The sequence below is a fragment of the Oncorhynchus keta genome, chromosome 26 (genome assembly GCF_023373465.1).
Source record: "Oncorhynchus keta strain PuntledgeMale-10-30-2019 chromosome 26, Oket_V2, whole genome shotgun sequence".
Lineage (NCBI taxonomy): Eukaryota > Metazoa > Chordata > Actinopteri > Salmoniformes > Salmonidae > Oncorhynchus > Oncorhynchus keta.
This window is the reverse complement of record NC_068446.1, coordinates 26,490,532-26,507,086: the sequence shown is the minus strand read 5'-3', so window position 1 is coordinate 26,507,086 and position 16,555 is coordinate 26,490,532. Positions and strand designations below refer to the sequence as shown.

At 42.3% G+C, this 16,555-nt stretch overlaps 1 protein-coding gene across 1 annotated transcript in view; it reads left to right on the top strand.

The window, feature by feature from the left end:
• LOC118359157 (glypican-5-like) overlaps positions 1-16,555 on the top strand; it is a 133,668-nt gene that overhangs the window by 64,055 nt on the left and 53,058 nt on the right. Inside the window, exon 7 of the mRNA XM_035737470.2 lies at positions 3,379-3,499. Within this exon, the coding sequence (XP_035593363.1) occupies positions 3,379-3,499 (121 nt within the window). The remainder of the gene's footprint in view (positions 1-3,378; positions 3,500-16,555) is intronic.

Sequence of the window (16,555 nt, the reverse complement as noted above, 5' to 3'; positions counted from 1 at the left end):
CAAGAAGACTCTGCGTTCCAGAGAGGTTTCGGTTCTGTTTCTCAAACAAAATGATTTTCTCCAAGAACGCTTGGTATACAGAGACAGAAACCAAATCTAGTGCCAGAGGACACATCTTTAGATATACAGTCATGCTGTCTTAACTTCCTTGGGATAGGGGGCAGCATTTTCACTTTTGGATGAATAGCATGTCCAGAGTAAACTGCCTCCTACTCTGTCCCAGATGCTAATATATGCATTTTATTATTCGTATTGGATAGAAAACTATCCAAAGCTTCTAAAACTGTTTGAATGATGTCTGGGAGTATAACAGAACTCATATGGCAGGCAAAAACCCGAGAAGAAATCCGATCAGGAAGTGGGAAATCTGAGGTTTGTCGTTTTTGAACTCAGCCCCTATCGAATACACAGTGGGATATGGGTTATGTTGCATTTCCTAAGGCTTCCACTAGATGTCAACCTTCTTTAGAACGTTGTTTCAGGCTTCTACAGTGAAGGGGGGCCGGATGAGAGCTGTTTGACTAAGGGGTCTGGCAGCAGCCTCGTTCTCAGTCACGCGCATTTCACATGAGAGGTAGCTCTCGTTCCATTGCTTTTCTACAGACAATGGAATTCTCCGGTTGGAACATTATTGAACATTTATGATAAAAACATCCTAAAGATTGATTCTATACTTAGTTTGACAAGTTTATACGACCTGTAATATAACTTGTTGAACTTTTCGTCCGATTGGACCTGAACGCGCGTTTGGATTTGTTTACCAAATGCCCTAACAAAAAAAGCTATTTGGACATAATTGATGGACTTTATGGAACAAATCAAACATATATTGTCGAACTGGAATTCCTGGGAGTGTATTCTGATGAAGATCATCAAAGGTAAGTGAATATTTATAATGCTATTTCTGACTAATGTTGACAGCGCAACATGGCAGATATTTCTTTTGGCTGTTTTGGGCTCTGAGCTCCGTACTCAGATTATGCTTTTTCCTAAAGTTTTTTTGAAATCTGACACAGCGGTTGCATTAAGGAGAAGTTTATCTATATTTCCATGTATAACACATATACATTCATCAACATTTATGGTGAGTATTTATGTAAATTCATGTGGCTCTCTACTGAACGTAACACGGCAATGTAAAATGAGATTTTTGGATATAAATATGAACTTTACCGAACAAAACATACATGTATTGTGTAACATGAAGTCCTATGAGTGTCATCTGATGAAGATCATCAAAGGTTAGTGATTCATTTGATCTCTATTTGAGATTTTTGTGACTCCTCTCTTTGGCTGGAAAAATGGCTGGGTTTTTCTGTGACTTGGTGGAGACCTAACATAATCATTTGTGGAGCTTTAGCTGTAAAGTATTTTTGAAATCAGACACTGTGGCTGTATTAACGAGAATTGTATCTTTAAAATGGTGCCTAATACTTGTATGTTTGAGAAATTAGATTTATGAGATTTCTGTTGATTTGTATTTGGCGCCCTGCAATTTCATTGGCTGTTGGCGAGGGGTTCCCAGACAGGTTAACAGAACTGGAGAGGTGACTTACCCCTCCCAGGTATCTCCACTTCCGCAGCTCACTCGGGGCCCTTAGTGTCCTGCCAGGTTGACCCTCCAGCTGGACAGTGACATCAGACACAATCTTTGATGCGCCAAAACTATATTTCTGAAGCACTGTGGTCGAGATGCTTGCTGGATTCAACGTGCTGGCATCTTCCTGGGGTCCTGCTGCTCCACTGCTGTACTCTCTGGTTTGCCGAAGTACAAAATACTCTGCTTCCCTCATCAGTGGCTCCATCTCTGTTGAGTGATGTGCCAGAGACACACTTGGGTCATCAGATAAGCTGCTGCAGGGGTTGGATTGAAGTTTGCTCCCAGAGGATTCAGTGTGCATGTGAAGTGCTCACGTAGTGACTTCAGGAGGACCTGTGCCAACTGTTTTGCAATAGTAGTTGACTGTGTGCCTCAAGATTGAGAAGGCACAACACCACATCAGACAGCGGCTGGCTGTCAGATTGAAATTGTTCGGTAGGGATTGCGAACGGCATCAGCAACTTCACAAGCTCTTCTATCTTGACCGAGTCATGCTTCTTGCTCGCCCTCTGATTTCTTCCCTGTTAGCTAGTGAAAGTGATGCACAGGCTAGGCCTATTTGAACATTTATCCGCCAGATTCTGAAACTTGAAAACCTCATTAGAAAAAAAGCTTGAAAATAACGTTTGCTTTTTGCACCAATCAGGCCTTTAAGGTAGAGTGGCCAGACAGAAGCCACTCCTCAGCAGAAGGGACTGGGAGACTAGTCAGGATCAAGGAAAGATTAACGGAGCAAAGTACAGGGAGATCCTTGATGAAAACCTGCTCCAGAGCGCTCAGGACCTCAAACTAGGGTGAAGGTTCACCTTCCAACAGGACAACGAACCTAAGCACACAGCCAAGACAACATTGAGTGGCTTCGGGACAAGTCTCTGAATGTCCTTGAGTGACCCAGCCAGAGCCCGGACTTGATCCCGATCGAACATCTCTGGAGAGAGCTGAAAATTGCTGTGCAGCAATGCTCCCCATCCAATCTAACAGAGCATGAGAGGATCTGCAGACGAGAATGGGATAAACTCCCCATATACAGGTGTGCCAAGCTTGTAGCATCATACCCAAGAAGACTCGAGGCTGTAATCGCTGCCAAAGGTGCTTCAACAAAGTACTGATTAAAGGTTCTGAATACTTATTTAAATGTGATATTTCAGTTTTTTATTTTCGATACATTTGCAAAAAAATATACAATAACTGTTTTTGCTTGGTCATTATAGGGTATTGTGTGTAGATTGCTGAGGGAAAAAAATATTGAATCAATTTTAGAATAAGGATGTAATGTAATAAAATGTGGAAAAAGTCAGAATGCACTGGATGTCAGTGAATAAGGCCGTCTAAATTCCATGGATCCCTGTGGGATTCCTGGGTCAGACATCACAACTCACCACTCTAGGCCAGCTTCCCGGCAGAGCTGGGCTCTGAGGCTGAATCACACAGCTCATTGTGCTCCGCAGTTCTTTTGATGAGAGAATTGTTTTAAAGGTCATAGTTAATCACTTTAAATCAGGCTAGAGGAATGGCTATCTGTGTAAGCAGGTTCAGGGGTGGGTGGGTGGACGGATCTCACGGCGTGCTGACCAAAGTGCTGAGCAGAATTCTTTGCCATTGTTTTAAATGGCTGGTGAGTTTGGCCATTCAAACTCGAAAGTCATTACCTGTGTACTCTCACACAAATACTTGCATGTGTTACTTTCATCAACAATACATCAATATTTCAAGACATTGTGCTACATAATAGTTTGTATTAAACTCTCCATTCTCTCTCCCATCTCGTCCCTCCTCAGTTATGTGGGCCGTGTTGTGGGTAACGGCCTTCAGGCCCAGAAAAACAACCCAGAGATCAAGGTCCGCAGCATCGACCCCATCCTGGTGGGAGCTAGAGACAGACTAGAACATTTCAAACGGGTATGTCTCACTACCACTGTTTCTCCTTCCGTTTGACATGTGACTATGTGACTGTAAACTTGACCACTGATGACACCAAAATGTCAGTTACATAACATTCTGATACTTCTTCTGCAAACGTCATCATATTCCTATTTCAGGGTTGGACAGAAATGTTGTATGAGGACAAGTGTTGGAGTTGTATTCAGGGCAATTATCTGCAGGCATATGGATGTATCACACATCTCTAGTATGCAAACAGCTGTGTGTCTCAGGGCCATGCCTGTTGCACTATATTATCGAAGATACTGGTAACTAACCCAAGATATCACATCGGCATTGTTTCCAATGGGAGCAAATGAAGCATAGTGGGCAGAATAAGCAAGGAGGTGGGCAAGGCATGTGTTTCCATATTTACGTTTGTGAACAACTTTCTGTAAATTGTGTGTGTGAAATACATTGGGGCAAAAAAGTACTTAGTCAGCCACCAATTGTGTAAGTTCTCCCACTTAAAAAGATGAGAGATGCCTGTAATTTTCATCATAGGTACACTTCAACTATGACAGACAAAATGAGAAGGAAAAAAAATCCAGAAAATCACATTGTAGGATTTTTAATTAATTTATTTGCAAATTATGGTGGAAAACAAGTATTTGGTCAATAACAAAAGTTTATCTCAATACTTTGTTATATACCCTTTGTTGGCAATGACGTTTTCTGTAAGTCTACACAAGGTTTTCACACACTGTTGCTGGTATTTTGGCCCATTCCTCCATGCAGATCTCCTCTAGAGCAGTGATGTTTTGGGGCTGTTGCTGGGCAACACGGACTTTCAACTCCCTCCAAAGATTTTCTATGGGGTTGAGATCTGGAGACTGGCTAGGCCACTCCAGGACCTTGAAATGCTTCTAGCGAAGCCACTCCTTCATTGCCTGGGCGGTGTGTTTGGGATCATTGTCATGCTGAAAGACCCAGCCACACTTCATCTTCAATGCCCTTTCTGATGGAAGGAGGTTTTCACTCAAAATCTCACGATACATGGCCCCATTCATTCTTTCCTTTACACGGATCAGTCGTCCTGGTCCATTTGCAGAAAAACAGCCCCAAAGTATGATGTTTCCACCCCCATGCTTCACAGAAGGTATGGTGTTCTTTGGATGCAAAACAGCATTCTTTGTCCTCCAACACGACGAGTTGAGTTTTTACCAAAAGGTTATATTTTGGTTTCATCTGACCATATGACATTCTCCCAATCTTCTTCTGGATCATCCAAATGCTCTCTAGCAAACTTCAGACGGGCCTGGACATGTACTGGCTTAAGCAGGGGGACACGTCTGGCACTGCAGGATTTGAGTCCCTGGCGGTGTAGTGTGTTACTGATGGTAGGCTTTGTTACTTTGGTCCCAGCTCTCTGCAGGTTATTCACTAGGTCTCCCCCGTGTGGTTCTGAGATTTTTGCTCACCGAAATCTTGCTTGTTTGTAGGTGACCAAATACTTATTTTCCACCATAATTTGCAAATAAATTCATTCAAATTCCTACAATGTGATTTTCTGGATTTTCTTTCTCTCATTTTGTCTGTCATAGTTGAACTGTACCTATGATGAAAATTACAGGCCTCTCTCATCTTTTTAAGTGGAAGAACTTGCACAATTGGTGGCTGACTAAATATTTTTTTTGCCCCACTGTAACTAAAGTAGTCATTGCACTCCTAACCGACAAAGGGTTAAGTCTATAACATGTACTCTGTTCGTAACAGATTCTAGTTTGGGGAAAATATTGAATTGAGATCAACTGTTTCATTGAAGACAATGAGCAGAATGTCAGCCAAGTTGAATCTAACTCCATTTTCTCACACTTCCGCCACTGGACTTCCTCACGTTACAATATTTGGTGTTGAGTGGAAGTTCCATACAGATGCTTCAAATTTATACATCCTGTGAGACATCTGGCTCCTTCTTCTGTCTGTGATATTATGTTGGTTGATGTCTCTGAGTTAACATTGGACCTGGGCCTACTGTACTTTCTGTCTGGTCACACGCTCTCATCTGGGCCCATGGCACTGAGATGCACCAGGTCAGAGGTCACAGATGGCGTGTCGTCACTGAAATGGTGACTGTAATGCCTCCAGGGATAGCTGCTCCCCATCATGTGAAAGAGGGATTAAGAGGTGATGGAAAGGCAGACCGATGTATGCAGAGTGACACACCCATGGTAAAGGGAATAGGGGAGTTCACATCCTTTCCACTTAGATGCTGTTCACACCAGTCATGGTAAATAGCTTTGTGTGTTATTAGACATTTTTTATGCCTTTTTTATTGCTCGGTGCTCGGTACAAATCATGCCATTGGAGGGGATTCAGACGTGCGTCTCTGGAGGACTGAGAGAGAGGAACAGCCATCCAACTAGCTCAAAGGCCTGTGGACATGCCACACAAATCTGACCAAACTGTCCTCTTGGACCCATCACAGATACTTAGATAGATATTAAATCAGCCAGTTGCACCCCTTAACCTCTCTGGCATTCACTGGGGCATTCACTATGAGAATGGAACAAAATAACCCACTAATGCATCATAGATAAAGGACCTCAATGCAAAGCATCTTAGATCATGGAGGAGGCTGTGGGATCAGCGAGGCAGGAAGGAGGGGTCACACAGTGTTCTGTATGTTTTATTCAGTAAATTATTCTAATCCTGTCTGGCTGCGACCTCCTCCCTCCTCCCCCTTCCTCTGCTGTGTTTGTCTCTGGGGTAATTGGTGGTGTCTCGGGGGCCTGGCCTTGTGCAAACAGCCCTGTCCCTCGGATAGATGCAGTGTGAACCCAGTGCTCTTAATGGCTGGATGCCCATGGAAGCAGCAGCGATTTCACAGCTGGAAAAATCTGTCCCTCAGCGACATGAGGATAGATATTGCATAGAGTTGCATTATGTCTGTTTCATAATATGTTTTCTGCTTATGCCATTCCCTATTCCCTACACCTCGAAGTCTAAGAGTTCAAATAATGTTTTAGCTGTTGACCAAGGTGAGTGCTTAGAGCTGGAGGTGGGTATTTCTTTAGGTCTTCAACCTGAGGAACAGTGTACCAATTCAACACTTCAGTAGATACAGAAGAGACACAAGTAGCATTGAAGCCAGATTATTGTTATGTAAATGTCCTTTAACCTAAATGTTCCTTGAGCTAGAAGCCAAAACAAATTTCCCCTCAGCCTCTCTGGAGAGGCTTTATGCAGACTGCAGAGTCAGAGGCGCTCAGGGAATAGTCCCTCCTTGCCTGGCCGGTCTGCCAGGAGCTCTGTTCTGACCTTTTTGGGGCTGAAAAGTTACCAGTAGGGCTGTGATGATACCAGTATCGCAAAAAAACATTTAATGGAAAAATGTTGAACACGAGGCTGACCAAACTTTTTAGTCCTTTAAATACCTGATGTATGTAAAATATTGTGTTATATAGCTTGGAAAATACATGTCACCCAGGATGACAACATAATGATGCTTGTTTCCAACATTAGGGCTGTTTTCCTAAAGAAGTTATATCCGTGATTTGTTTCCTTGCCACGATACTAATGAGTATCGCGATACTGGTATCATCCCGGCTCTAGCTACCAGACCCGTTGAGTCCTGTTGTGCTGTGTGTGTGTCTCTCCCCCAAACTCTACCCACTGTCTCTCTCTGTCACTCTCTTTCGCTCTCTCTGGTACTATATTTTTCGGAAATTCTTTATTTTCATTGCACATTCGTTTTCCTTTCTCTCTTTAACCGTTGTCTTGTCTATCACTCAGAGTTATGGTATTGTCTCGCTCTCGTGTCCTAACAGGGCTCTATGTGCCCAAAATCTTTATCTAAAGTTGGTCAGTGTTATACAGATAAAGGTTTTAATCTTTAGCCAACATTATTCACAATTACTATATTCTGGTTATATTCTTAGGTTATCTGGAGCCAGTTTGAAGCAGAGTATACCCTGTGAAGCCATCAGATCACCTCCCATGCTTGGTGTGAGAGCAAGGATTCCCCTGTTATCACCCCAGACTAATTCGATAAGCAATGACCATGTCGGCTGTTAGCGGGGAGTTGTAAAAAGAGGGATACTTGGTGTCCAGCCCATTGTTCCAGATGTTTCTGGGAGGGGAAATCGGGGAGAGAGAGAGGAGAGGCACACAGCTCATCTGGCCCTCTGGGAGCCATTTCACTTCACTTCTGTCTCTTATTACTTCATTAAAAGCAGACGTGACTGGGTTTGTTTCTGTGGGCCGGCCCAGCCTGGCCCAAACAGAGCAGGCTGTCTCTTCAAAGCAGCCAGAGGCTGGGAACATCTATCAGAGAGGTGGGGAGGGGAGTGGAAACCTAAGGAGTCAATGTAAGCACTTTGAGGTGGCTAAGAGCTCAATGTGAGAGAGAAAAATGATTTACAGGATTACATGTGTTTTATGGCCGCTGTACCTGAGGGGAGAGAGAACGTTCACAACGTTCACAGCCAGTGCCAGTGTGCTTGTTTTTCTAACCCTGACTGGGACCCTGCTCGCTTCTATAACTAACAAATCACACGCAAGAGATTATATTATGACTGTTGGATTTTCCCCATGTGTACCAAGGTTAATTTGAAAGGGAGGAATCTTCCGCCCCAAAGAAGGATCTCATTTGATTTCCTGAAGAAGGCATTAACCTTCCTTTTTGGAGTTTGTTTCAAATGTTCTCTACTTTGAAATAATAAAGAATCCTCCATGGATTTCAGAAAGCCTGGATTTATTTGCTGTGATAGCTGCTCTGGTGAGGTCGAAGCCGAGGCTTGATCTGGCTGATATTGCATTGGTTCCTTTTGACCCGGTCTGGACCAGAATTATGTTCTGAATAATACAGGAAATACACTGTGGGTTTTCACAACATTGCATTGATTCGCAAAACAAATACGAGAAAATTCTGCAGTTGAAATCAGTTCTTGTCTGTTTATCCCAGTTGGTGGGTCAATTAATCATGTGGAATTAGCATCATTGAAAAGCACACTCAGCAAATTGAGGTTGAGGCTGACTACTTTTACACAGTTCTCTTTTTTCTATGATAATTTATGCATGAGATTTATCTTCTACGATCAAGTAATGTGCACGCTCCCCGTGCCCTGTAGGTTTTCTCATTAAAAATGAGTTATGTATCATCTTTTAGTTATTACAATTTGTAAGATATATGTATTTTTGTGCATGACAATATTTCCTTTTTTGTCTGTTTAAATATTACTGACTAGCCATGAGACTGGGGGTGTAACGGTTCACCAAACCCACAGTTCCGTATGTACAGTATCAGACATCAGGATAAGACCCAGATGCAGAGAGTTTGAATCACAGATGTTTATTAACAAAACAGGGGGCAGGCAGATGACAGGTCAAGGGCAGGCAGAGGTCAGTAATCCAGGGCAGTGTCAATAAGGTACAGAATGGCAGGCAGGCTCAGGGTCAGGACAGGCAGAGGTCAGTAATCCAGGGCAGTGTCAGACCGGTACAGAACGGCAGGCAGGGTCAGGACAGGCAGAGGTCAGTAATCCAGGGCAGTGTCAGACCGGTACAGAACGGCAGGCAGGGTCAGGACAGGCAGAGGTCAGTAATCCAGGGCAGTGTCAGACAGGTACAGAATGGCAGGCAGGCTCAGGGTCAGGACAGGCAGAGGTCAGTAATCCAGGTCAGTGTCAGACAGGTACAGAACGGCAGGCAGGCTCAGGGTCAGGACAGGCAGAGGTCAGTAATCCAGGGCAGTGTCAGACAGGTACAGAACGGCAGGCAGGGTCAGGACAGGCAGAGGTCAGTAATCCAGGGCAGTGTCAGACAGGTACAGAACGGCAGGCAGGCTCAGGGTCAGGACAGGCAGAGGTCAGTAATCCAGGGCAGTGTCAGACAGGTACAGAACGGCAGGCAGGCTCAGGGTCAGGACAGGCAGAGGTCAGTAATCCAGGGCAGTGTCAGACAGGTACAGAACGGCAGGCAGGCTCAGGGTCAGGACAGGCAGAGGTCAGTAAATCCAGGGCAGTGTCAGACAGGTACAGAACGGCAGGCAGGCTCAGGGTCAGGACAGGTGAAACAGATCAGGGTGTGACATACATTGTCTTCAGAAAGTGTTTCTTGACTTTTTCCACGTTATGTTGTGTTACAGCCTGAATTTCAAATGGATTTAATTCTGATTGTTTTGTCACTGGCCTACCCCCATAATGTCAAAGTGGAATTATGTTTTTCAAAATGTTTACAAATGAATTTAAAATGAAATGCTGAGATGTCTTGAGGCAATAAATTCAGGAGTAAAAATGTGCTAAACAACTCACATAATAAGTTGCATGGACTCTGTGATGACTACCTTCAGTTTTGAATGACTATTTTAATTTCTGAATAACTACCTCATCTCTGTAAGGTCCTTCAGTCGAGCAGTGAATTTCAAACACAGATTCACACCACAAAGACCAGAGAGGTTTTCCAATGCCTTGCAAAGAAGGGCATCTTTAGGGTATTGTGTGTAGATGGGTGAGAATTTTTTATTTATTTAATCCATTTTGAATTCACGCTGTAAACACAACAAAATGTGGAATAAGTCATGCGATATCAATACTTACTTGCCGCTTTTTGGGGTCACAGTTTGGTTTCAGTACAGCACGAAAATGAAATGCCATTCACAATGCTCCTGGCATTGTCTGATGCCGCGTTTTGAACCATGTAGAAATACTAGTTGGATGCATTCATGTGATTTGAACTTGTTGAGAAACACTGATTGGCTAATGGCCAACAAGCTGCCTCAACCATCAACTAAATGTACAGCTATCATGCTTGTAAACAAATTATAGAGTTCAGAAACCACATTAATAGATTACTTTTTATAATGTTTTGTTTTTGGATTTAACTACCAGAAATGACATTTCCTTGGTAGGTGACATCAGAGGTCACCATGTGGGAGAAGTGGGTGCTAAGGATGATAGACGAGTTTCCCAGTAGTAATTACCAGTTGGAGGGCCGTTCAAATGGATTTCCACTTCTACCTTGGTTACGAATGCACCATGACACTTCCTCCTTCGGTGCCAGATGTGCACTTGTTACTCTGTAGCCCAGTACATCTCCCACTCCATGGTAATGTGATTGGCTATCACTGTTAAGTAAGCACAACACAGGGTGCATTGGCCAATTCATTGAACATTTTGGCTTTGGCTTGCTTATATAGAGTAGGTACTATCTGTTTGCTGAAATGGGTGGAAGAGGGAAGTTTGTAAAGTGGCTCGAGAACTTTCACGAGGGGCTGCCTGAAACCCCCTATTCTCAATCACAGAAAATGGGTATATATACATGACTATAAACCAAAGGCCGTAAAAAATATAAACATAGCCTTATTATCACTCTTGTAATTTATTTGGCCCGGTCAGAATCAGCTGCTTGAATGCAGAGGGGTAGACAATGTGTTGTTGTGACTTTGTGTTTCCAATTTGCACCGGTATACTGGGGTGATGTTGGCGTAAATCGTACAGAACTAGTTCCTGTCTGCGCCTCCCAAAAGGACAGTTTGAAATGCTCCAGTTAAGATTTTAATTTTGATTAACATGCGCATAGGCTTTAGTTGTTTGAACGGAATAGCCTGAAATGTTTTTTCAGCTCAGATTTATTCAAGAGGTATAGGCCAGCGTAGTCATAACCTAGTGTTTTTTTAATAGTCATTCAGTGAGGACCATTTGGTAAGAATAGGTGTACCGTACCACCCCTACATGTGACCCAGGAGTCTTAAATACCTACATATGTGAGTCTGCCAACACACACTCGCACACACATACATTAAGTTAGAATAAAAGCCCCCACCAATAGGTTTGTTGAGTCCCTCTAGGATGGTTGACGAGAGAGCTTTTTCAGTAATTCTTCATGAACAGACTAGCAGAGGTTTTAATGAGCTAACACTGTTGTTATGAAGAGCATCCATCCTACAAAAAAAGCAAATTAAGAAGCAATCACAAACACAGGAAGCCAATTAATGGTACCGTAAAGGCTTAATGTTCTCCAGACACACACATATAGATGGGTATAATCACCATATAGATGTGTACAATCACACACACACACACACACAACACACACACACAATTGCTGTCATGCAATTAGCACGTTTGATGCTGATGTGATTCTATGTGAACACACAGCGCAGTGTAAAGTAAAGTACAGCCTGCTCATGTGTTATTACACGACCTAGTACTAGTAGCAATTGTCCCAGTGGGTATCATACAATATTCATTTGAAAGGAGACATTAAACATGTAATTATAATAACACCAGAAGATTATAATATGGAGAGAGGTAAAGTTTGAACAAGAAAATATGAAACTAGAGAAAAGGCAAAAATATGAAAAGATAGGTATAGAGCGATTGAATAAGGAATTTGTAGCCCTATACGATTGCAATGACACCTCAGAAGATGCCAGATCCATGTCTTTTGTGTTTTCAATATGCTCTAATTCAGATATTCAGAGTGATTTCCAACAGAGCAGTACAAATTAATATACTATTCGAAAAAGACAATCGCTTGTTAGTGTAAAATATGAATGTAGCCACATACAAATCAAATCAAATCAAATCCAATTTTGTTTGTCACCTACACATGGTTAGCAGATGTTAGTGCGAGTGTAGCGAAATGCTTGTGCTTCTAGTTCCGACAATGCAGTAATAACCAACAAGTAATCTAGCTAACAATTCCAAAACTACTACCTTATAGACACAAGTGTAAGGGGATAAAGAATATGTACATAAGATATATGAATGAGTGATGGTACAGAGCGGCATAGGCAAGATACAGTAGATGGTATTGAGTGCAGTATATACATATGAGATGAATATGTAAACAAAGTGGCATAATTAAAGTGGCTAGTGATACATGTATTACATAAGGATGCAGTAGATGATATAGAATACAGTATATACGTATACATATGAGATGAATAATGTAGGGTATGTAAACATTACAGTACCAGTCAAAAGTTTGGACACACCTACTCATTCTACAATGTACAATAATAGTGAAGACATCAAAACTATAGTAACCAAGGAAGTGTTAAACAAATCAAAATATTTTGTATATTTGAGATTCTTCAAAGTAGCCACCCTTTGCCTTGATGGAAGCTTTGCAAACTATTAGCATTCTCTCAACCAATTCACTTGGAATGTTTTTCTTACAGTCTTGAAGGAGTTCCCACATATGTAGAGCACTTGTTGGCTGCTTTTCCTTCACTCTGCAGTCCAACTCATCCCTAACCATCTCAATTGGGTTGAGGTCGGGTGATTGTGGAGGCCAGGTCATCTGATGCAGCAGTCCATCACTCTCCTTGGTCAAATAGCCCTTACACAGCCTAGAGGTGTGTTGGGTCATTGTCTTGTTGAAAAACAAATGATAGTCCCACTAAGCGCAAAGAAGATGGAATGGTGTATTGCTGCAGAATGCTGTGGTTGCTATGCTGGTTAAGTGTGCCTTGAATTCTAAATAAATCACTAACAGTGTCACCAGCAAAGCACCCCACACCATCACACCTCCTCCTCCATGCTTCACAGTGTGAACTACACATGAGGGGTCATCCGTTCACCTACTCTGCATCTCACAAAGACACAGCGGTTGGAACCAAAAATCTCAAATTTCCACGCGTCTAATGTCCATTGCTTGTGTTTATTCGACCAAGCATGTCTTATCTTCTTTTTGGTGTCCTTTAGTTGTGGTTTCTTTGCAGCAATATGACAATGAAGGCCTGATTCGCACAGTCTCCTCTGAACAGTTAACGTTGAGATGTGTCTGTTACTTGAACTGAGTGAAGCTGTCACGCCTGCTCCCGCTCTCCCTCCATGGCGCTCTAGGGTGCCAGGCTGCCCAATATTATGCACTCCTGCCACCATCATTACGCAGACCTGCTTCCCTCGTCACGCGCATCAGCGATTCATTGCACTTACCTGGACCCAATCACCTGTGCTATTTCCTCCCCTATATCTATCTCTCTGTTCCCCAGCTCTGCTCCCCGCTTCAGCATTAATTGTCGTATGTCGTTGTGTTTCCTGGTTCTGACGCTGTTCCTTTCCTGTTCCATGTCTGTGCTATATTAAATGCTCACTCTCCGTATCTGCTTGTCTACTCCAGCGTCGGTTCTTACAGAAGCATTTATTTGGGCTGAAATTTCTGATGCTGGGAACTCTAACTTATCCTCTGCAGCATAGGTAACTCTCGGTCTTACTTTCCTGTGGCGGACCTCATGGGAGCCAGTTTCATCATAGCACTTAATGGTTTTTGAGACTACACTTGAAGAAACTTTCAAAGTTCTTGAAATTTTCCCCCATTGACTGATGCCTTAAAGTAATGATGGATTGTCGTTTCTCTTTCCTTATTTGAGCGGTTCTTGCCATAATATGGACTTGGTCTTTTACCAAAAGGGCTATCTTCTGTATTACCACCCCTACTTTGTCACAACACAACTGATTGGCTCAAACTCATTAAGAAGGAAAGAAATTCCACAATTTAACTTTTAACAAGGCACACCTGTTAATTGAAATGCATTCCAGGTGACTACCCCATGAATCTGGTTGAGAGAATACCAATAATGTGCAAAGCTGTCAAGGCAAAGGTGGCTACTTTAAGGAATATAAAATACAGTTGAAGTCGGAAGTTTACATACACTTGGGTTGGAGTCAACAAGGCACATCTGTTAATTGAAATGCATTCCAGGTCACCACAGTACCTCATGAAGCTGGTTGAGAGAGTGATTCCCGAGTGCGGTCTAAGGCACTGCATCTCAGTGCTAGAGGCATCACTACAGACCCTGGTTTGATTCCAGGTTGTATCAGAACTGGCCATGAATGGGAGTCCCATAGGGCGGCGCACAATTGGCCCAGCGTCATTAGGGTTTGGCCGGGGTACGCCGTCATTGTAACTAAGAATTTGTTCTTAATTGACTTTTCTAGTTAAATAAAGTTAAAATAAATAAAAAAGACAATGCCAAGAGTGTGCAAAGCTGTTATCAAGGGTGGCTACTTTGAAGAATATAAAATATATTTAGATTTGTTTAACTCTTTTTTGGTTACTACGTGATTCCGTGTGTTATTTCATAGTTTTGATGTCTTCACTATTATTCTACAATGTAGAAAATATTAAAAATAAAGAAAAACCTTGGAATGAGTAGGCGTGTTCAAACTTTTGACTGGTTCTGTAGGTAGAGGTCAATCAGTCGCAGCTACGTTGCCGTGGTTCCTCTCTTACACAACATGTAATTGATTTAAAGCCATATATAATTAATGAGCCTTCTGAGTTGATTAGGCCATAGACACAGCCGGGGACATTTAATTGTATTTTTTCAACTCCTTCACTTCTAGCCCTTATGCCCCACAATCTAGCTACAGTATCTCTCCACACAACGTTAAACTGCAGCCAATCGTTTTTCTCCGTGAACTCATGAATATGGCTATTAAATTAGACTTTTCATTTGTGGAAATGTAATTATATTATAAAAGGTTTAATGTGCTTATCACACCTCACAGGGTCTCAATGTAGTGGGACTCTGAGAGGCTGAAGCGGGGGCAGGGAAGGGAAGGGGCAGAGGGCCAGGGTTTAGTTTAGTCCATGATGAAGGAAAAATAATGGCATCTAGTTGAATACTTTGGGGTACATGAACTGGCCCTTAATCACTTAACCTGTGTGGTATCAGCAATCAGTAAGATTGGACCTTGTACTTAATGAGTAAGTGGACTGTAGACCATGATCAGTTACCTCCTCTCAATGGGAAATGCAAAGCACTTTTATAAAATGTGCCTACTGTACAGTATGTCAATCCAAACTATTATTTCTACTGAACCAGCAGCATTAGTTTTACATCATATCAAATTGGAATCCCTAGTGATATTTAGACAGTGCAAAAAAGTGTTGCATTGTCTCCAGTAGGGCAGCAACATAATCTGCCTTGCTGATGTAGTAACTGCCCCAGAGGCAGCAACATCAATAGTGTGCCCTGTGCTATAGAATATAGTACAGTACTATTGATGTTACAGCCTCTTCATCCAATAAATCCTTGCATGTTGAGGGTATGGAAGATCAGATAAACCTTGCGTTTTCACCCTAACCCAAAACATCACTGGTCGCTGTATGAGTTATGATCCGTGATCAATTGAAACAGTTGTTGGCCCACACACCGTCCATTCCTCTGTGGCGGAAGGCTTAGCCTAAATTGTACCAGTATTCACTTTCCACAAAGGCAAATTTCAGCTCTGTTCTTATAATACTTGAATATGCCATTCCCATTCCCTTTGAATGGGCCTTATCAGGTTCTTCACATAGTTTCCTTTCTGGTGGTTGTGCAGTAGTTGCTAATGCTTTTTTCTTCCTCATTTTGTTTCACTTGTCAGATGAACCAACATTTGGAACAACACACACGAGACTATAGTTGCTTATTGCTACTGTCACGCTCTGACCTTAGAGATCCTTATTATTCTCTATGTTTGGTTAGGACAGGGTGTGACTCGGGTGGGAAAATCTATGTTTTCTATTTCTTTGTTGTTTTGCAGAGTGTTGTTCCCAATCAGAGGCAGCTGTCTAATGTTGTCTCTGATTGGGGATCATATAAAAGTTGTGATTTTCTGTTTGGGTTTTGTGGGGTGTTATTTTCTGTTTAGTGTCTGTGCCTGACGGAACTGTTCGCATTTTCAATTTTGTTATTTTTGTTTGAGTGTTTCTTGAAAATAAATATCATGAACACTTTCCACACTGCGCTTTGGTCCATTCTTCCTTCCTTTCCACCGACGACGAGCGTTACAGCTACCTTTTGTTCAACAAGAATGCCCTCGTTTGTTTTTGTGATATTGATCTGTGCAAAAGCAAATATTCCCATAGGACAAATGTTTTATTTTATTTAACTAGGCAAGTCAGTTAACAAGTTCTTATTTTCAATGACAGCCTAGGATCATTGGGGTAACTGCCTTGTTCAGGGGCAGAATGATAGATTTGTACCTTATCAGCTCAGGATTTGATCTTGCAACCTTTCAGTTAGTAGTCCAACACTCTAACCACTAGACCACCTGCCTGGTCAGATGTTATAATTCTGGAAAGGGACAAACATAC